This window comes from Oreochromis niloticus, unplaced genomic scaffold, assembly GCF_001858045.2.
Source record: "Oreochromis niloticus isolate F11D_XX unplaced genomic scaffold, O_niloticus_UMD_NMBU tig00007462_pilon, whole genome shotgun sequence".
In the NCBI taxonomy this organism is placed as follows: domain Eukaryota; kingdom Metazoa; phylum Chordata; class Actinopteri; order Cichliformes; family Cichlidae; genus Oreochromis; species Oreochromis niloticus.
The window spans coordinates 46,623-68,918 of record NW_020328588.1 but is presented as its reverse complement, the minus strand read 5'-3'; the positions used below and the strand labels follow the sequence as shown (position 1 = coordinate 68,918).

Sequence of the window (22,296 nt, the reverse complement as noted above, 5' to 3'; positions counted from 1 at the left end):
CTGTGGCCAACACAATCCTAAACCCACAGTGAAACCAGAGATGGGTAAGTTTCCCCTGGTCCAGAGGCCGGGGCAGGAAATAGTGATTGATTACACAGACATGGTGACACCAGCACGGGGCTTCAGATACCTGCTGGTATGTGTGGATAGTTTGACAGGGTGGCCAGAGGCGTGGCCAGCCCGGAGAGAAGACAGCACAACAGTCATTAAGTGTTTGATAAATTATTACATTCCCTGGCATGGATTCCCAGAGAGAATTAGATCAGATAATGGGACACATTTTAAGAATAAACATTTGCAGGAAGTGGAATCCATGCTAGGGTTGCAACACAGGTTTGGGACCGTTTATCATCCACAGTCTCAAGGTAAGGTTGAGCGGATGAATCAAAACTTAAAAAATAAATTGGCTAAGATCTGTGCACAGACCAAAATGGATTGGGTTGAGGCGTTACCAATAGCGCTCATGAGCATTAGATGCTCAGTAAATCAGTCTACCGGGTTCACTCCTTATGAGCTGTTCACCGGGAGACAATTTCCTGGACCCACTGCAGGGGTGCCAGCTTTAAGACAAGAAATGCATACATTTGAACATTTAAAGCAGTTTAAAGCACTGAAAGCTCTTGTCTTAAGTTTTACATCCCAGGTGATTGCGGGCCAAGGACAGGAGCAGACGGTGCCAGAGGCGAAGTGGGTGTGGCTGAAGGTTTACAAACGGAAGTGGAACGAGCCCAGGTGGACAGGTCCGTTTGAGGTGGGGACCAGGACCTCACACGCAGTTCAGCTGAAGGGGAAAGGTGAAACCTGGTACCATTGGAGCCAGTGTGCTGTAGCTGAAGAGCCTAAGCGGTCGGAGAGGCTCTTGGCAAAGGAAAAGAGGGGGAACTCTGCTGAGACCCCCCACATGGATCCCAGCCCAGGGACAGAATAAATCCCTGATCCATGCAACGACTGAAGGGTAGTCTACCCCGGAAGTTGAAGAAAGAAGAGCAACAGAGAATCGCCCGACTCAGAAGATAAAGGTGGTTTCATAAAAACAAGTGGAAAGTGAAACTATATTGAATTAAAAGAGATAAGATTAAAAAAAACAACAACAAAAAACAAAATAAAACAAAACTAAGATGGGGTTATGGGGAAATTGGAAAGAGATGGTAGTGTTAGGAGTGATGGCTGTTGTTATTGTAACTGATTTTTCTTATAAGTGAATTGCCCATAGACAGACTTGAATCCACTCCGGCGACTCCACCATCACAGGCCACGGCGAAGCGAACCAAACGCAGTGAAACAGGTAAATCAGATGAGTGTTTGGATTATTATGGCGGTATAGAGTTGGACTACGTTAAAGGGTCCACTACCTCGTATACATTCGACCTTTGTGCTGTCATTAAATGTAAAGGCTTAAACAGTTCATGGCGGGGATATGATGTCTGGGTAGGTTACAATCCAATGGTAGATATAGAGTGTAATAATCAGAAGCTTGGCTACCCCTATCACACTTATTGGAAGGGCCCGTGTGACCATTGGTCTACCATAGTGGAGTATTCTGGCACGTGGCGCCCCTACAAGGACAGCACATGGCAGAAGCTTGGGTTTCAGCGGGACTTCTCAGCTGGGCAGAACCCGTTGACCCTCTCACTGAATCGTTGGTATGACACTGTGTGGCCCGCCTGATCTGTGGTGTATTTATTTATAGGTGCAGATGTCTCAGGGAAGGATCCATACGGTTTGGTTAAAATTAATTTTAGAGATTTTGCACATGGTGTGGCTGAAATAACTGTATCAACACCTCCCCCACCATTGCCACTTTCTGAATCGGGCCCACAAATAATCGAGGTAGATTATACAAGACTAAAACCTAAACAGCTCATTTCAATGGCTACTGGCTATCGTGAAACCAATTTATGGCTAGACTGGCTTATCCAAAATGCTAGGGAACAGAATGTTTCAGATTGTGTGGCGTGCGCAGCTGCCCGCCCACATCTTTTTACAGAACCGGCTCCTTTACATCCCGAAGACCAGTGGGGATTTGAGTGCATGCTCAGACTCACTAGAGAAGCGGTTTCTGAAGGTAATTGTACTACATTAGCAAGTTTGTTTCCACCAATAGGTAATGATACTGTACTTGGTCCCTTCACGCCAAGAAGAGCCAACTACACGTGTTTTAACTTTACTGTATCTTTCCCTGACAGACATGAGCATGAGGCTGGGGAGATTAACGCCGATTGGTGCACTGTGACGTACCTGGCCAGAGGAAAGTTATCAAGAGACACCGGCACCGAAATAGGTCTGTGGGCACGTGCTGGTTTGTATTATTATTGTGGTGGGTACAGATTGTATGTTAGAATTCCTACTGGGACTTCTGGTATCTGTGCCATGGTACGTTTAGGTGCACCTCTTGTTTTAGTAGGTAAAAAGGGGGTGCGGCTGGCTAAGCCCGGCACCGCTCAATTGACAGCCAGGCGGAGACGTCATGTGTTGGCCAAGCGGTCATCAGGATCGTTTGACCTTACAATAGGATCACCAACGTATATAGATGCTATTGGAGTGCCCAGGGGTGTGCCTAATGAATTTAAGTTAGCGGACCAAATTGCTGGAGGATTTGAAAATCTTCCCATAATTTCTGCATTCTTTCCAGTAACTCCTAGCAAGAATGTGGATCGTATTAATTATGTGCATTATAACGTCTTGAGACTGGCGAACCTTACTAGGGACGCGGTTGAAGGGCTTGCTGAACAGTTGGGTCCAACATCTTTAATGGCAGTACAAAATCGGATGGCGTTAGACATGTTGTTGGGAGAAAAAGGGGGCGTTTGCGCGATGTTTGGGGATATGTGTTGCACCTTTATTCCAAATAACACAGCTCCGGATGGCTCTGTGACCCGAGCGTTGGAAGGCCTGAGGACGTTGTCCATTACAATGCATGAGCATTCAGGAGTGGATAACTCGCTGGAAGAGTGGCTGACCTCCGTCTTTGGGCAATGGAAAGGTTTTATTATGTCAATTATGGTTTCTTTGTCTGTTTTTATTGCAATATTAGTGACGTGTGGGTGTTGTTGTGTGCCTTGTATCAGAGCCTTGCTCGTAAGACTTATCAATCGTGCTGTGGGAGAATCTGATACAAAGGTAGACACCATGATGCCACTTTTGGGAAATGGGGAGTCACAGTATGAAAACATTATGGTGAAAGATTTAGTGTAGTTTTATCTGCCGTAGGGCAGATAAAAAGGGGGATTTGTAGGAATGTTTAGCTTATTTTAGAGTTTAGGAATGTGTTAGCTAGGATAGAACTATTGTAGAGGCACTGACACTGCCCTGGATGTAATAAAGGCCTGACGGTGTCATAAAGTTAGGAGTAGATTTTAGGAGACCCTCCCCCAGTTGAACTGTGAATGTAAGACCAAGAAGAGTTAATGCTGAGTGGAAATTCACCAGTAGATACCTGAGTGGGGGTCTCATTATTGTAACTGGATAACTGTGGTCTGGAAGGGAGATGGACTTTTATGACCCCCAGGAAGTCACGTATACAGAGACACACAAACAGTGCTTTAACTGTTACGCACCCACACCCACATACACACAAGTATGCGCACATGTAGGCATTCACGTGCTCGTACACACACAAACATGTAAACATAGTGCTTAGTTTTATGGCACCTCGTAGAGGGATTAGAAGGGGGGTCACTCATACAAAACTGCATGTAACAGACAAAGGAGTTGAGATCTGCAGAGAAAGTCCGGGGTTCTGTACATCTCCCTTCTAGAAGGTATAATCAATAAGTGTGTATGAATAAAGGTATTGTTAACTTGACTACTGAGTCCCGGTGTTCTTTCTGAAAGTCTGACGAATCTACGAACCGGGGTGGAACTGCTTTTCGTAACAAAGTACTGACCTTATTTTGAGTTTGATTCCATAAAAAGTGACAAAAACATTAGTGTCCGTTGTGCGTGGGAAGAAAACTTCTTTTTACAGCGAAAAAAACCCCTAAACGTCCAAGCAAGCACCGAGTGTACTACGACGTAATGTGAAATTCACAGAGATACTCGCGGATTCTTCCACTGACCGCTGCGGCACACCTGCACCAGGGTAAACCTCCTCCGCCTACCCCAGTCCTGCTTTACAGGTGAAAATAGAGCAACAGGACCGCTAGTCTTTGATTTTATTTATTTTCTGCTGTGTTTTACTTGCATCTATTTGAAAGAGTGAGTGTAAACACAAAAAAATATTTTATTTTATGTGCTGGAATGTGCAGAAAATAGGTTTAAATGTTAAACAAATTTCTTCCAGTCAGAGAATGTTGCATATAATTTAATTTTTGCTTGATGCATAAAGTTAAAAGATTAAAACTAATAAAACAAGTTTTAAAAAGAGACTTTTCCATTTGATTACATTTTGTATGATGGATTATGCAGAAAAAGTAGAATTGGGCTGAAAGATCTATCGCTTTATCACCTATTCAGGTTGTAAATCGTGTTTTTAAAAAGTAACTAAGTAATTGATTACTTTTGAAAATAAGTAATCAGTAAAGTAATGGGATTACTTTTGGGGGGAAGTAATCAGTAACTGATTACTTTTTTCAAGTAACTTGACCAACACTGGTGCCAAGTAAGCTCTCCAACTCTGTAAAGTTTTAAGCTTTTCTCGGTTAACAGGCAAGACCCTCCTAATTCTCGTCCCTCTCCTTTGTTAGATCGAGTGCACAACCTATGTGTGTTTTCATCACCAGCACGTCCTGGCTCTGCGTCCCCATACATACAACGGTGTGTGTGATATATATCTCTCTCTCTCATACATACACACACACACACATATACACACACACACACATACATATATATATATATAGAGTTGTCCTTGTAAATACACTGATGGGCGTTTCTCAATATGCGTACTTGCGTTCTCGTGTACTCGTGATACGTCATCAGTCGGAGACCAAGTACTGTTCCAATTCGAAGTACGCATCAAGCCGAGAACGCGAGAAAGTCCCGGATGTGTTCTCGCTCTGCCCGTTTTATCGAGCATGCATCGGTGTAGACTTTGTACAGCTAAATATCCCAGAATGCATTTCGTCCAAAACTCAACAGCAGACTCCCGGCACATCGTTTTCAACCCCCCCCCTGCTCGCGGTCTTCCCACTACTCAGGTTAAAGAAACTCCAGCAGCTGTCTATAGTATTGAGTGTCCACTAAAATAGAAATAAAAGTGTTCTAACATCTCACCCGGTTTGGCTGTGATTAAAGTTAAGCTTCATAACATGTTACTCAGTTAAATTAAGAGGGGATGGCAGTAAAAACTCCGGACCTGTGACATCACGTACGCAGGTGTTCCAATTGTACATATCGCGAGTCCGTGCTCCGTTCTCGGCGAGTACGTACTCACCGAGAACGCGAGTACGTACTCACCGAGAACGCGAGTACGTGCTCGCGTACTTGAGAATTGAGAAACGGCCAAACTGTCTTCACTGCAACTCTGCCTCCATGCGTTCTGCTTCCTGGGTCCATCTGCATTTGTCATAACAAAGCAGAGTGTTTGATCGAAACTTAAAGTGTGCGTGACGCTTAGAGGAAGTATATAATTATAATAATAATAATAATAATAATAATAATAATAATCAGGCTGGCTGCTGCTTCAGACTTGAGCTGGTGTCTCTGTGTGCTCAGTCTTCTTTTCCAGAAATGTAAAATAAAGATCATTTTTTGAATTTGAGCCGTGAGTTTTTCTTCGCTGCCAAAAGAATGCAAAGAACTGATGTAGGAGCCATAACTAAATATATAGAATTTTGATGATCACTGGGTTTTCATTTGTTTGGCTGTTACGGTGATGTGTAATGGGAGTCACGTGGGTGCTAGCGGTGACATTAGAGGGCGTTGTCAGTCTGTTATTCACTGGGTTTGATTCTGACAGAGAGGGATGGGTAGCCGTAGTTTTTGTTGACCGCTGCACAACATGTTTTGCTTTGTTACATTAGAGCCTGTGACGTTGTAAGAGTACAAATCGTGAGATGATCACATTACTCTGTAAACTCTCAAAGCACTTTAATAAGCAAACAATTCCACCTTTCGCAAAGAGCACAAGTTTTCTCTATCAGAATGTTCAAAATATTAGGGCCACTAAATTATGAAATATAAAGTAAATCGCTGGTCCGTCTTTCTCCACACAAACAGAACTTAAGAGGTTAGAATTGTCAGAAAGAGGAAGCAGAGCGCGCTGCTCTGCTTGCACGAGCCGCATCCTTGAAACAGAGACAATCCTTGGACATTGAAGAATGTAAGTTAAAGGCAAGAAGAGAACAGCTTGAGATCGAGACAGCTATTGCTGCTTCTACAGCCAAAATAAAAGTGTTAGTTAGTGTTACTGTGAATATGAGAGCTGTAAAAATGATGTGGAACAGTGTGAATCAGCTGTTAAGCAGTTCAGCTTCCAAGAGCCAAAGGTACAAGGTGAACATGATGGGCAGTCAAAGGTAAACAGTCACAGTGTAAAACAAGAAGATGACTTACACCAAACTGATGCCAGTGTTATTCCAATGAATCTATGTAAAGTCATGTTGAAACAAAATGACATCACTGAGATGTTAGTCAAACAACATACACTGTCACATTTGCCTCAAAGAGACATTCCCATCTTTAGTGGTGATCCACTTGAGTGCATAGCATTTATAAGAGCCTTTGACCATACAATTCATGATAAAACTGACAGTGACAGGTTATATTACCTTGAACAGTTCACCAGAGGTGAGCCCAAAGATTTGGTAAGAAGTTGTCAGCACATGAATCCTCAACAAGGCTACAGTGAGGCAAGGAAGTTGCTGTCTTGTCATTATGGTAATGAACTGAGAATTGCAACTGCCTACATGAACAGAGCATTTGAATTCAGTTCAATCCAATCTTTATTGGCAGACTTCATGTCCATAAAAAACAAGACAGAAACACACACACACACACACACATATAATATATATATATATCTATATGTAGATAAATAAGTATATAAAACATTAGTAAAAATATAAAGCATTTGTAAAAATATAAAACCATAATATACATAAAACACAATTACTTAAAATAAATCAATAAATATCCAAAAGTTGAATCGGTTCATCTGGACGTAGCGTTTTGTGGGAGAAACGTTTCGTCACTCATCCAAGTGACTTCTTCAGTCTCAGCTGACTGCAGGTTTCCCCAAACCTTATAAACAGTACATTTGCATAATGACTGAAACCAGCCCACCGAAGGAACAATGGGCTGTGAGGTCAGTTCCTTAATCATAATTATGCAAATTCCCATGACCATTGATCAACAATCACTGACCAAAACCCACTGATCAATGGCCATGAGTACCATTCACAGAGAGTTGGGGAATGGCTGCAATCACAGCATTGTAAGATGGCGAAAGATGTACCCTTAGGCCCCCTCCTCGATTCAGAGATGGTCTTTCCCTTTTCACGTAAATGGCCTCCTTGACTCCTCGCTCGAACCAGCGTTCTTCCCTGTCCAGGATGTGTACATCCTCATCATTGAAAGAGTGTCCACTGGCCTGTAGGTGTAAATAAACTGCAGAGTCCTGGCCTGATGAGGTAGCTCTTCTGTGTTGTGCCATCCGCTTCGCTAGAGGTTGTTTGGTTTCCCCGATGTATAAATCCTGGCAATCCTCCTGGCACTTAACAGCGTACACTATGTTACTCTGTTTGTGTCGAGGGACCCGATCCTTGGGGTGGACCAGTTTTTGGCGCAGCGTGTTTTGGGGTTTAAAAGCCACAGAAACCTGGTGTTTAGAAAAAATGCGTCTCAACTGTTCCGATACTCCTGACACATATGGGATCACTACAGGTTTTCGCCTGGGCAGCAGTTGTCCTTCTCTCCTGGATCGGCTGGAGCTTTCTTTAGGTGCCTTCCCAGCTTTGACAAAAGTCCAGCTGGGATAACCACATTTACTCAGGGCCTTCTTGATGTGCTGTCCTTCTGCCTCCCTGGTCGCTGTGTCAGTGGGGATGGTGTTCGCTCTGTGTTGTAGCGTCCTGATGACACCCAGTTTGTGCTCCAGTGGATGATGAGAGTCAAACCTTAGATACTGATCTGTATGTGTAGGTTTACGGTACACATCAGCCTTTAGATGTCCCCCATTACTGATGGAAATCTCACAGTCTAAGAAAGCTAACCTGCCACTTTTCATATCCTCCCTGGTGAATTTGATGTGCCGGTCCACCGAGTTAATGTGATCCGTGAAATGTAGTACGTCCTGAGATTTGATTTTCACCCAGGTGTCATCCACATATCTGAACCAATGGCTTGGTGGTGTTCCAGGGTAGGATAGCAACACCCTCTTTTCCACTTCTTCCATGTACAAATTGGCCACGATGGGTGAAACTGGGGAGCCCATGGCACACCCGTTTCTGCCTGTAGAACTGACCCTTGTATGTGAAGTAGGTGGAATGAAGACACAGTTCCAAAAGCAAACACACTTGGTCGATGCTGAGAGTGGTCCTGTTGCTGAGGTTGGTGTCATCCTGTAATCAATAAATACACAAACACTTTAACCAGTGCTTTCTCAGACTGGATGAGTAACGGGAACCACTCCGTGTCGGATCTGTAAGTGCTAAAATTATACTGTTACTCGAACATCCAGTCGTTCTCTAAAATTGTACATTAACTTTCTTAAAAGTGCTTTAAAAGTCCAAACACCCACAGCTACAAACATCTGACCGGCACTCCCACTTCTAGGTAGCCTGCAAAGGATTCTCATCGCATCATTATATGCAACATGCAGCTTCTGCATGCTACATTGTTTGTAGGATGACCACAAGGGGGCAGTATATAGCGGTATGCAATACGCTTTAAACAAAGCCACTTTAACTGGAAGTGAACAAAAGCTGAATTTGCGTGCAATAGTATTTGCCTGCACATAGAGCTTACATCGTTGTCTGTAAATGTCATCATCATCATTCATTTCCTCAGTAATAAAGTGACCGAGGTATTTCACCTTTTTATGAACTTCAAGAGTTTTTTGGGCCAGTTTAAACAAAGGGAAATTTAGCTATTTATCCTGCTTGGTTCTACATATCAAAACAGCACTTTTAGCAGCATTGTACTCTGTCATACAGGGAGTGCAGAATTATTAGGCAAATGAGTATTTTGTCCACATCATCCTCTTCATGCATGTTGTCTTACTCCAAGCTGTATAGGCTCGAAAGCCTACTAGCAATTAAGCATATTAGGGATGTGCATCTCTGTAATGAGAAGGGGTGTGGTCTAATGACATCAACACCCTATATCAGGTGTGCATAATTATTAGGCAACTTCCTTTCCTTTGGCAAAATGGGTCAAAAGAAGGACTTGACAGGCTCAGAAAAGTCAAAAATAGTGAGATATCTTGCAGAGGGATGCAGCAGTCTTAAAATTGCAAAGCTTCTGAAGCGTGATCATCAACAATCAAGTGTTTCATTCAAAATAGTCAACAGGGTCGCAAGAAGCGTGTGGAAAAACCAAGGCGCAAAATAACTGCCCATGAACTGAGAAAAGTCAAGCGTGCAGCTGCCAAGATGCCACTTGCCACCAGTTTGGCCATATTTCAGAGCTGCAACATCACTGGAGTGCCCAAAAGCACAAGGTGTGCAATACTCAGAGACATGGCCAAGGTAAGAAAGGCTGAAAGACGACCACCACGAACAAGACACACAAGCTGAAACGTCAAGACTGGACCAAGAAATATCTCAAAACTGATTTTTCTAAGGTTTTATGGGCTGATGAAATGAGAGTGAGTCTTGATGGGCCAGATGGATGGGCCCGTGGCTGGATTGGTAAAGGGCAGAGAGCTCCAGTCCGACTCAGACGCCAGCAAGGTGGAGGTGGAGTACTGGTTTGGGCTGGTATCATCAAAGATGAGCTTGTGGGGCCTTTTCGGGTTGAGGATGGAGTCAAGCTCAACTCCCAGTCCTACTGCCAGTTTCTGGAAGACACCTTCTTCAAGCAGTGGTACAGGAAGATGTCTGCATCCTTCAAGAAAAACATGATTTTCATGCAGGACAATGCTCCATCACACGCGTCCAAGTACTCCACAGCGTGGCTGGCAAGAAAGGGTATAAAAGAAGAAAAACTAATGACATGGCCTCCTTGTTCACCTGATCTGAACCCCATTGAGAACCTGTGGTCCATCATCAAATGTGAGATTTACAAGGAGGGAAAACAGTACACCTCTCTGAACAGTGTCTGGGAGGCTGTGGTTGCTGCTGCACGCAATGTTGATGGTGAACAGATCAAAACACTGACAGAATCCATGGATGGCAGGCTTTTGAGTGTCCTTGCAAAGAAAGGTGGCTATATTGGTCGCTGATTTGTTTTTGTTTTGTTTTTGAATGTCAGAAATGTATATTTGTGAATGTGGAGATGTTATATTGGTTTCACTGGTAAAAATTAATAATTGAAATGGGTATATATTTGTTTTTTGTTAAGTTGCCTAATAATTATGCACAGTAATAGTCACCTGCACACACAGATATCCCCCTAAAATAGCTAAAACTAAAAACAAACTAAAAACTACTTCCAAAAACATTCAGCTTTGATATTAATGAGTTTTTTGGGTTCATTGAGAACATGGTTGTTGTTCAATAATAAAATTATTCCTCAAAAATACAACTTGCCTAATAATTCTGCACTCCCTGTATTGCACACCATATTTAGTACAGACATTAAGAAGATCCTGTAACCCAGCACTGCTTGGACTAAAAACAACCAGGTCATCTGCATACATAAGATGATTTATCAGTGTTTTACCTAATATACACCCAGTGTTACAGGCTCTCAGCTGTATGGACAAATCATCAACATATAGATTAAATAAGATTGGAGACAAAATCCCACCCTGTCTGACACCATTGCTGACACCAAAGGGGGCAGAAATACTACTTCCCCATTTAACCTGCATGCTCTGATGAGCGTACCAGTAAGAGAGAATCCTCACGATGTATTGAGGAACTCCCCGTCTCTTCAATTTATCAAAAAGTTTTCTGTGGTTCACTCGATCAAAAGCCTTAGAGGCATCAATGAAACACATGAGGACAGATGAATTTTTAGCCCTATACAAACTGACTATTTCCTTGAGTGCATATATGCACATGTCAGTGCCGTGCTTTGGTTTGAAGCCAAACTGATTATCCACAGAAGAGATGAACACACTAACTCTGTCAAACAAGATTCTTTCTAACACCTTAGATAAAATACTGGCTAGTGCAATCGGCCTGTAATTATCCAAACAGCTCACTTTTGAAGCTTTGTCTTTCATAACTGGTACCAATAAAATACACAGCATTGAGTCTGGTAATATGCCATGAATCATAAACCCAGTGAAACAGAGTGCTAAAAGAGGAGCTAGCCTTAAACTAGCATGTTTTAAATGTTCTGCAGTGATGTGATCCAAACCAGAGGATTTATCATCAGGCAACCTATGAATGGCTTCATATACTTCATGTGTCCTTGCACTTATTGTGTCATTACTCATGTCAAAATTGTCCTCATATGGATCACTTTTTATACAGTTAAACAACGCGCTGTAATGCTGTCTCCATAATGCTGCAATGTTATCTGCCCCAGAAACACCTTCAACAGTTGATGGTAAAGATGGTTTACAGTTATTAAGAGCTTTCACCTCTTTCCAAAAATCTGTCATATTATTACACAGCATTTTCCTGGCCAAAGAATCTGCTCTCAGCATTTGCTCATTTTTAGTTATAAAGCGAACAGCGTACTTATATCTGGCATTCGCACATTTTTTCTGTTCAAATTCTGGACCTTGTTTAGGTCTTCCAGCCATGGCCCAACATTTATAAGCTATACGAGCTTCATCATGGTACATAGATACATGTTCTTTCCAGCCAGGTCTGATGTTAGGTTTCTTATCCTTATATTGTTTATCAAGCAGTGTACCACTTTCATACAGAGCAGTCACTATATCATCATACATGGAGCAGAGTAAATGTTTATGCACAGCATTCTTACAGTTGACATCCTTGCACAAAATAGCTTCTTTGGGCAAAGAAATGTTGTTCAGATGTATATCGGTATTACTATGATAAGCTAAGAAATCATCTTCACTACATGCTGACCAGTCTAATTTTACACTGGTAGCAATATTAGCAATATTATTTCCAGTTGTTGCTGGCATTTGTTCCACATTCACAGTAAAACCAAAAGGTATATGATCTGACACAGTTACCTCATACCTAATAGTCATGTTTGCTAAAGCTGCATGTCCATCAGCTGTACAATTACAATGGTCCAGCCATGATGTACTATGCCAGGCTTCACTTATGTATGTATAGCTATCTGCAGGCAGTAACACTTTGGTAGACAGGATAAGATTGTTAACTTCACAAAAGTGAGTTAAGTGGTTAGCAAACCGAGAACTGCTGTCTGTGAGATCAGCATTAAAATCACCCAAAACTTATATGCTGTAAGTATCGTTGTCTTGAATAAATGCATTAATAAAAGCCAGCCTACTGAGGTATTCTTGCTCATTTTGACAAGATTCATATGGAGTATAAATATTAAGATTGATAAAACTACTATTATTCTGTGTATATTGTATACCAATACACCAGTCTACATTCAGTCTAATGGGCTTTATCACAGGGTCTATTTTTTTGTCCCAAAGCACAGCAACCCCTCCAGGTATTCTACCTCTGACTATAGCTGTGCTGAGATCGGTTGTTGATTCCCCCACTCCCAAAAAACTTGCATTTAGACAGTTAAGTTTTCCCAGGTCCTGTTTGGACAACCATGTCTCCTGCAAGCATAAAATGTCACATTCTGCAAGCAGACTGTCCACAACAATCCGTCGAGCTTTGTCCCCTGCACTCTGTCCCAAACGTAGACCACGACAGTTGTAAGATAATACCCTAATAGACATCTTCATGTTGATACGTTGGTAGCAGAAGGCGCAGTTATCTCCCCTGCTGGATCCACTGAGTTTGGCACCACCGTACCGGGCTTACGAGGTTCATAAAAACGCCGGACCAGAGCCCCTTCAGGCCAGAGTTCAGGATTGTACATTTCACCCACATCATTACATTCAGCAGTAACCTTGAAAGAGCCGAACCTGCTACGTTTACTAGCAATTTTTTGACAGGTCACATCTCTTTTGAGTTTCTCTCTCAAATACAGAGCAAGAGTTTCTGCATCTACATCCAGGGCAAATTTAGTGGCAAACACGCTCACCAATTTAGTTTTCACAGTTCTAATTGTACTCACAGCTCCAGTGCCGATAATCGATACAGGTCCAGGCCTCTTATTTGATTGGCCACAAATCAAAACAGATGATGCAAAGGCTCTTCATAACTATTCACCGTTTCTCACCGGTTGTAACAATGCAATGCAAGACATCAGTCAACTCCGAGAAATGGAGATCCCCACGAACCTCAGAGTTATTGTCTCTAAACTGCCATACAAAATGAGAGAAATGTGGAGTCTCTCTGCTTTTGACATTCAAGAAACAAGTGGAAGGGGAGCAAAGTTCTCAGATCTGGTCAGATTCATAAACAGACAAGCAAAAATAGCTGCAGATCCTTTGTTTGGTGACATTAAGGATGCTGAAGATAAAGCAAAGTTGTCTGCAAATGTGAGAATGACTAGATCATCCAGGCAAAGGGGAAGCACATTTGTTACAAGTGTAACACAAGCTGCAGATGAAAGGTCACCTGAAATTAATAAAAGTGCTTCTTGTCACACTAGCAATGCCTTCCAGAAACCATGCATATACTATGAAAAACTGCATACATTGGCAGAATGTCAAAAGGTCAGAAACCAGCCTTACAAAGAAAGACTAGAGTTCCTCAAAGCAAAGGGTCTGTGCTTTGCATGTCTGACACAAGGTCATCTGAGTAAGGACTGTAAGAAAAGATCATTGTGTGAGTACTGCTCTAAGAGACATCCAAGTATGCTTCATTGGACAAGGGAGGAGGACAGTAAGGCAGATGATTGCATCCAGAGAAATGTCTCAATCATTCCCACAACAAGTGATGAAACACACACTTCAGGCAGAATTTGTGGAGCCACAGGGGCCGGAAAAGACATTCATGTGTTATCGATCGTTCCTGTGTGGGTTAAGTTAAAGAAAGGCAATAAATTAATTGAGACTTATGCATTCATGGACAATGGGAGCCAAGCCACGTTTTGTTTAGAAAAGCTGATGAGACAACTTGGTGTCGAAGGTAAGAAGACAAAATTCATGCTTCGCACAATGGGACAGGAAAAGATGGTGACAAGCTACCACCTGTCAGGATTAGAAGTGTGTGGTTTAAAGTAGGAAAGTAGATATTGAATCCGTCTAATGCGCCTTTATTTCTCCAGGGAATGACAAGCCTATGAAAGGCCTTAGTCAGGAAGACCTGGTGAACCAGGATCTGATCACAGAGTTGACGAAAGAGTTTGGCATGACCTACGAGGAGTTCTACATGGTCCTCACAGACACTGACATGAGAGTCAAGGTAGAGACTTACTCTTTCTAAGCAGTATAGGAGGATTATGTGAAGGCTGTGGCTCTATAGTGTAGTGGTTTAAGTACCAGGAGGAGGAAAAAAAAAATCCCTTGACAGCTGTGTCGGGAAGAGCATCAAATACGCCAAATTAAACATACAAGTATACCTGTTGTAGTGACTAGTGAATAATTTAATTCAGGTTTAGGTAAATAGTGCCAGACCACAGTCACATCAAGGCATGTTATATTGATAATAAAGGAGCAGCCAAAAGTAGCTAGTATGTGATGGGCAGCCCCATAACAGAATGGCCGTGCTGTGTAGATCAATTAACTTGTTGAATACTTAAATTAATGCGGTGTGAATTTGAAAAGCATGTAAGTCAAGCTGTTTTTTCACTCTAAAATGTAAAGATGTCCCCTAAATGAACCACACACACTCACATCTTGATGCATTCTCAATCATCCAGGAGATGATTGGAGATTCACACACACTCACATTTTTGTTTTGAAAAGAAAAAGAGTTATAAACATATACTCACAGAATGTGACGGTGTCGAGGAAGAAGGTGGTGTGGTGAGCTTTTTTGAGAACTGTGGTGTCACGCTGTGATGAAATTCTTAAAAGTTACATGTTTTTGGGCAGCTCTTATATTTCACACCAATTTCAAGTCCTGTTGGAGGGACTTGGGAATGCATTACTGTCAATCAATATCCTCTCAAAGAGCCATATAAATATACATGTGTGTACCCTTGTCCTTGATCTAGCACAGCTGATTTAAATGGCTAAATAACCTCCTCAGCATGTCTTGAAGTTCTCCAGAGGCCTGGTAATGAACCAATCATTTGATTCAGGTGTGTTGACCCAGGGTGAGATCTAAAACCTGCAGGACACCGGCCCCTGAGGCCTGGAGTTGGCTGACCCTTGTATAAAAGGCCCCAAAGTTCATAGGATAATTCTATTGGTGTTCGTAAGTTTATATAAGTTTATCTACTGTTCATTTAATATTCAATCTTCTATCAGTTTGGGCCAGCCCACCGTCTGGTGACATCATTCGATTAGTAAGGTGGGCAGTTTTAGGTCGGATGAGCAGTGTTTGTCCGGTGGGGGTGCACTGATTCCTGCGGGATGTTATGTAAAACCACACGCATGCAACTGTTTTACAGCCCCAGGAATTGAGTTGTGACGATAAAGTGCCTCAAACCGAACCTCAAGCTCCTTCTTTCCTACTCTGCGACAATTTGGCCTTAAGTGGTGTTCTGGCTGACACACCGGGGTGACCGTAGTGCTCAAAGACTGAATCAGTGCCACAACCGTGCCTATCCTTGATATCTCCACTACAACCCTAATCTAGAGGAAATAATAATGAGAGAGAATAATCTTTAGCCTAAATATGAGAACTGTCATTAATGTACCTGTAAAGCTTGAAGCAGAGAGATAAACAGCTGTCAATATAGGCAAAGATGATGTGGATGGGCATACAGATATATCTAGTGTTCACTTTATATGTCTACACTTGGTTTCTACTCCAAATTAACTTTGTTTTAACTGTGCTATGGTGAGATACCAAAATTAAATGGTCTTGTTTTAGTCAAGTGTTAAGAAAACACAAAACAAGGTGTTAAAAAAATAAATGAGAAAATATATATTTGTAATGCATCGGTGCCCAATAAACATGCAATGAGGTACATACGTGTAAGCTAAACAGTCTAAACATATGATGTCAAAAAACCCTGTGACATTCCAATCAGCCTCAGCTCCATGTTATGTTTGGGACTAATTAGTACATGCTAACAAGACGGTTAGCATGATAGTGATGTGTTGTCATTGTGAGTAACTATAATAGCAGGCTCACACTAACCTTTAGGTTCAAGTGCCACCATCAGTCTCAAAGAGCCTTTAACAAGCATTTGCAGTGTAAGCTCTTCTCAGTCAGCTGCACTGTAAATAGCTGACATGACACGAAGAGAAGAGAAGCAATGCAGGGAAATGGAAAACATCCATAAAAGATATCCCCATGTAGATTAGGCCACGTAGCATAGCCTGCATCGGTAAATGCTTCTTTGTAATGTCTGTTCTGACTCTGGGAAACAAATATTTGTAAAATATTGTGAAAGTGAAGGCGGTACTGGGTATGGCTGTTACACATGTACATACAAAAAATAAGAAGGAACCAAGTAGAGCAACAATGTAACCAATGCAAAGTGCCTTTGGATGCACACACACATCCAAATTCTTTTCTTTGGAAACAGGAAAAAACACAGAAGAAGACCCAGGAAAGCAGACACGTCATGGTCTAGTTGACTTATTTCAAAACTAAGTTACAGCGTTCTTGGACAAGACTGTTGTCATGTAGCATATTCACCAAGACTGCATGATCAGCTGTGTCAAAAGTCCTGCCTTCCTGGAACATAGCCTTAAGGGATTCAGTCACTGAGTTGTGAAAGACCTCTAAATATACTATGGTATTTTAGCAGGGAGGATTTTAATCATACTTTTTTACTTGCCCTTTCACATAGTCCTGACTAATACTTTTAAACAACCTTGATTCACAGCACTGCTGTTGCTCGGTTGGTCCTCTTCCAGTGTTCACTGATTCACAACTTATCTGCTTACACTTCCATTAAATCTTTCTCTTTTTCTCTGCCCTAATACTGCCAACATGGTGCTTTTACTAAAATACTGTTTAAATTTACACAACATGACATTTGCTCAACATCTGTGCATAAGAGTGTGCCAGGATAAATCACCAGCCTGTTTTTCAGACAGATTCATCAAAGACGCCAGTGTTCACATCCTCTGCTGTCAGCAGCAGAGACAGAGGAGTCTGTGAATGTACACGGATGTGGGTGTGTGTATTAGACAGAAAAAGGACAGAGAGCGCAGTGCAAGGAAAGGTGTGAAAGAATCAGAATGGCAACTTCAGCATGTCTTGAGGAAGATGTACAAGCGTGTTACATTTTTGTGCGCATTTCAGATGTTTGTGTTGTGTCCTGTTAGGATGAAACGAGATACTTGGTTTTGCTGCTTCCCAGAAGTTGTTATAAAGATTTACTGGGATGTGGTAAAGGCCACACCACATTTACTAACATGCATAACTTCATATAATCACATTACTGGAAGGAGTTTCACCATTTTCATGCAGTGGATTTCTATTTTAATGCCCGCTGTACTGTAGTGTTACTTATTCTTTTATTTTTTGTCGACAGGGATTTTGATTTATTTATTCTGTGGTTTCACCTCAGACTCGACCTTTGGGAGCGTATGACTGGTTCTTGTCAATCTTGTTTGTCAGCAATCCTATGAGGTTCCCATTGCCATGAAGGCTGTATTTAACTACATCGACACCTTCTCCTCCCGAATCCGAGAGATGGAGCAGCAGAAGAGAGATGGAGTGGTCTGTAAGAAGGAAGACAAGCCCAGATCTTTGAAAAACTTTCTCTCCAGGTGAGGATTTCTGTGGAAATATAGGGCATGACCAAAACACTGTGGATGTACAAACATTAAAACCTTTTTTTCCTGACAAAGACATCTTAAGAACTATCAGCAGGGATTTGCTGATATTCGCCCATGAGTGAGATCAGTTAATAAAGCCTGTAGACAAAAGATGGACAGAGCCACTGATTCACTGATCCACTTGTTTTGAAAACCTTACATTTTAGCAATATGGTGTGGTGTTTTTGGAGACACAATTCAGGTTCAGGTTGAGAAAGTTATTAGCTAACACTAGCAAGCTTGGTTAATAAGCTGCAATCATAAACTGTTCGGGGATCACACAAGAATGGATTTGTGTACACTGCTGTGATTGTTTTACATTTTTAATTTTGATTGTTTTAGTCATAGTCTTTTGAATAAGTTTTAGTCATAATTTAGGCATCTGAAATATTGTAGTTTCAGTCTATTTCTATTTTTAGTCTGTTAAATATCATTAAAAGTGTAAAGGTTTGTTTCCATCTTATTTTCCTTGATATCAAATGTGAAATGTGTGCATATGCTCACTCTCCTCTTCCTCCCAGGTTTCGATATTTTGTCACATTTTATGCACAGGGTGATTACATCTGATTGGGTCACTTCTAAACTCGTCCCGCCTTTGTACACGGCTTAAATATTTCTGATTGGATTTCACTTTTTTTTTTTTTTTTTTTTTAGACCAAAGTATCAATATATTCCATCGCACTTTTTTGTCTTGTGCACTAGTTTTTAGTTAGTTATTGTCTCCCTTTCATCATGAAAACAAAGGTAACTGACAAAAATTATGACAAAAATAATTGGTCAGTGAAATTAACACTGGATAAGAGCACCCATGCTGATTTAGCATTAACTTGTAGCTTAAAAATAACATGCACAAACCATTCCATAGGTGCAAGATTTGCATGACAAATTGAGGTATTCAGTACAGTTTCTATTACAACATTTTATTGAGATTGATGCCATATATAGGTTGTTCCCCCAAGGATCGATATAGTCTGTGTAGTTGGAATTACTGGGTGGTCCCATCATGCCGTGTCCACATCAGTCAAATATCTGTTGCAGTCAGCTGGACCACAATTAAATAATTCTGAGCAGCACTTGGCAGACTGCAGCAGCCTTCATGTGTGTGTTCCATGAAAATCAAAAGTAACAAAAACCCTGCCATTCCTCAAGGCTGAATCATTTCAGTCACATTTTCTCCTGGAGATGTCTAAAGACAGGCTGTCTTTTGTTGCCATGGAGACCTGAATCGCCCCCGAACACAGTGTAGAGATCTGGCAGGTTTTTGACCATAATTCCGGGTTGTCACCCTCTGGCAGTAATAGGGGGAATATGTAGCACACAAGCACAAACTCCTTGTCTTGGTACAGAGCTCTCACTGCGGGACCAAAGTGCCACTTAAATCCGGACCCAAATTTTCTGTGATTGCAGGTTCCGATGGAGACGTCGCCTGTTCATCATCTCCGCTCCCAACGACAAGGAGTGGGCCTATCAGCAGCAGCTCTACGCCCTAAACAGCCAAGCCTGCAATCTGGGTGAGTCACCAAAAGTCAACCAGTTTCACTTTTCAGAGGTCACTTCAGTTGCTGAAAGCTCAAATATACTTGCCACCCAAGCTCTAATTGTGTCTCTCTGCTGCTTGGTGCTGGTGAATATGTTAATCAAATGAAGAAGCAATGAAATCAAATGAACAAGTAATGTTTGTTTGTTTACTGCAACTTTCCAGACATTATCAGCCCGTGTTTATGCACATGAGCACTATGTGTGTGTTAATGCATGTTCACCAGCAGATGTGGGGAAGGATCCCAGTAGACGGAACTGGCAAAAATCTGAACTGTTGTTCTTTTCCTCCCCTGGCAGGAAACTTTTCAGCCGGCCAGTTAGTCAACTTTTCCACAGTAACTTGAAAGTAATTATCGCACATCTCAAAAAGAGGCATTTGTCTCAACTTTGCAAATCTCAACAACCTGACATGCCAACCTGACATTCCACAAACCTGTCAAGGTTTGTGGAAGATACATGTAAACTTTAAATAGCCCACGGTGGACTTTCCTTCTCTGTGAAACCAAATAACTGCTGTCAGCAGGACTTTCTGCCCAAGATGAACCTCACGCTCTTGTTTTGTTTGCACAAGCTGAAGATTTTGGACATTTCTTCCTGGCTCCCTTCAGACTTTTGTTGAGTTTTGTTTGTTTCTTGAGTCAGATGTTTTATTTGTAACAATCAGCCATTAAATCTACAATTACATTATATCAGTTTCTGACCTTAAGGGCTAGTGAACAAGATGACAAGTAATCTTTCACTGCCCTCTCTTTTTGAATGTTTCATGCCTGTTTCACCTTCAAACACACATACACTGTGTGTACACAGGGGCATTAAATAGGGGTTTATATTTAAGCCAAAGCAAATTTTTACAACCTTGCAATGATAAAAAAATATTTTTGGATACTGTTGATCTGTGAAACATTAACAGATTATTTATCATTTCTCCTAGCTTATAAAGCTCTCATGAAATATAACTTCCTAGAAAGTGCTACAATTTATCTGTTTGAGTGTGCACTGTTTTTATTTAAGTAAAGTCAGATGATTGAAAAAAATCAGCTTTTCTTGCTTAATCACTAGATCAAGTTTAGGTTCTACTGGGACTTTTTTCCCTTCATGTGTTGCTCTTGGCTGGTTTAGCACCCAGGGCTGCCCCCTTGCTCCCTCATCCCACACAAAGGCCTGTCCTGCTGACTGGGCTGAAGGCCTGAGAGGTTTGATCCTGGTATTCAGCACTTGGCGCTCACCAAGTGAAGCCAGCGTTCTCCTGTGTTTAATGTGGGCTTTCTCGCTTTTTTGGCAGGGCTTTCCGGACCACCATCACATTTTCCTCCCTTTACCTAGAGACTAGTGCTTAGAACAGTTCCAATAACAAATAAGTAACAATCAGCCTAAATAAGCAGACTGATAAGGAACAGTTGGTCAGCATACTGCTGTTCTCATTTGAAGTCATGCTGTTGTCTAAAAATTGTTTGTCTCATTCTGATGTCTTTTCAAAAAATGGTTGCCATGGTTACACAGGCCTGAGGCCAGTGTTGGGGAGTAACGGAATACATGTACCGCCGTTACGTATTTAGAATACAAAATATGAGTAACTGTATTCCGTTACAGTTACCGTTTAAAAAGGTGGTATTCAGAATACAGTTACTTTGTTGAAATAAATGGATTACACGGCGGTACTTCCCTGTTTCATATTGTCGCGGGTCATGATTGTTTGGGTTTGTTTGACAGCTACGTAATGTTGTTCCAGGCGGCAGCGTTACGATTGCCATGGTTACAGGGTGACGCGCTCTCTATCTGCGTGTTTCCTGGGTGAGAGAGCGCTTTTTTGTTGTTGTTGTTGTGCTAAGCTAAAAGGCAGAATGCTACAGGCATGGCCCTAAAGAATGTAGCATGCAGCGAGAATGGACTGCCATACACGTTATGTGTCTGTGAGCGAGGGAGGGAGAGAAAGGAAAAGTCCGAGCTGTCACGGAGCAAAAACGGGAGCTGGAAGCATGTAAATATAATAATAACCACTGCAGCCAAGAAGAGTGCCTGACGAGCCCAGCTGTAAGTAAGCTATTAAGACTCAACTGTACACTGTGTTCGTGTTTTCCTCCGGAAAAAATAAGTTCCGTTGGAGCAGCCTTTCAACGCCTCTCTCTGTCTCTGGCAAGCAAAGTTGACCCAGACAACAAAGTAAAGCTATTTTTCGGCTACCAGCCCGACAGGGAACCCACCGTATTCACGTAGTTGTAAACAGCACGATAATATATTAAGTAATCCAAAGTATTCAGAATACGTTACTCTCATTGAGTAACGTAACGGAATACGTTACAGAATATATTTTGGGGCATGTATTCAGTATTCTGTAATGGAATACATTTTAAAAGTAACCTTCCCAACACTGGTGATCAGTGATATTGCACATTGAGTGTGTGTGTGTGGGGGGGATGATATTGCACACTGAGTGTGGGGGTGGGGGGTGGAACTATACTGAAAAATGTTATAATCAGTGTTGGGAAGGTTACTTTTAAAATGTATTCCATTACAGAATACTGAATACATGCCCCAAAATATATTCTGTAACGTATTCCGTTACGTTACTCAATGAGAGTAACGTATTCTGAATACTTTGGATTACTTAATATATTATCGTGCTGTTTACAACTACGTGAATGTACTATTGCTGTGATTTATTACTGTTACTGAAGGTCCGCGGCTCCGAACCATAGTAAAGCGACCTCTGGCTAATACGGTGGGTTCCCTGTCGGGCTGGTAGCCGAAAAATAGCTTTACTTTGTTGTCTGGGTCAACTTTGCTTGCCAGAGACAGAGAGAGGC

At 41.7% G+C, this 22,296-nt stretch overlaps 1 protein-coding gene across 1 annotated transcript; it reads left to right on the top strand.

The window, feature by feature from the left end:
• The first annotated feature begins 14,183 nt into the window (after positions 1 to 14,183).
• Positions 14,184 to 19,886, top strand: LOC100712168 (coiled-coil domain-containing protein 80-like). The gene is made up of 5 exons (XM_025904884.1): positions 14,184 to 14,195; positions 14,335 to 14,471; positions 17,754 to 17,905; positions 19,361 to 19,464; positions 19,790 to 19,886. The coding sequence occupies exons 2-5, from the start codon at positions 14,349 to 14,351 to the stop codon at positions 19,834 to 19,836; spliced, it is 426 nt and encodes a 141-aa protein (XP_025760669.1). The 5' UTR covers positions 14,184 to 14,195; positions 14,335 to 14,348; the 3' UTR covers positions 19,837 to 19,886.
• Positions 19,887 to 22,296: the final 2,410 nt, after the last annotated feature.

Excerpts from the sequence above, each read along its gene's own strand:
- LOC100712168 (XM_025904884.1), top strand. The coding sequence starts at position 14,349 with ATGAAAGGCCTTAGTCAGGAAGACCTGGTGAACCAGGATCTGATCACA. Across the intron at positions 17,906-19,360 it reads TTGAAAAACTTTCTCTCCAG|GTTCCGATGGAGACGTCGCC; the intron begins GTGAGGATTTCT and ends CTGTGATTGCAG. Across the intron at positions 19,465-19,789 it reads CAGCCAAGCCTGCAATCTGG|GAAACTTTTCAGCCGGCCAG; the intron begins GTGAGTCACCAA and ends CTCCCCTGGCAG.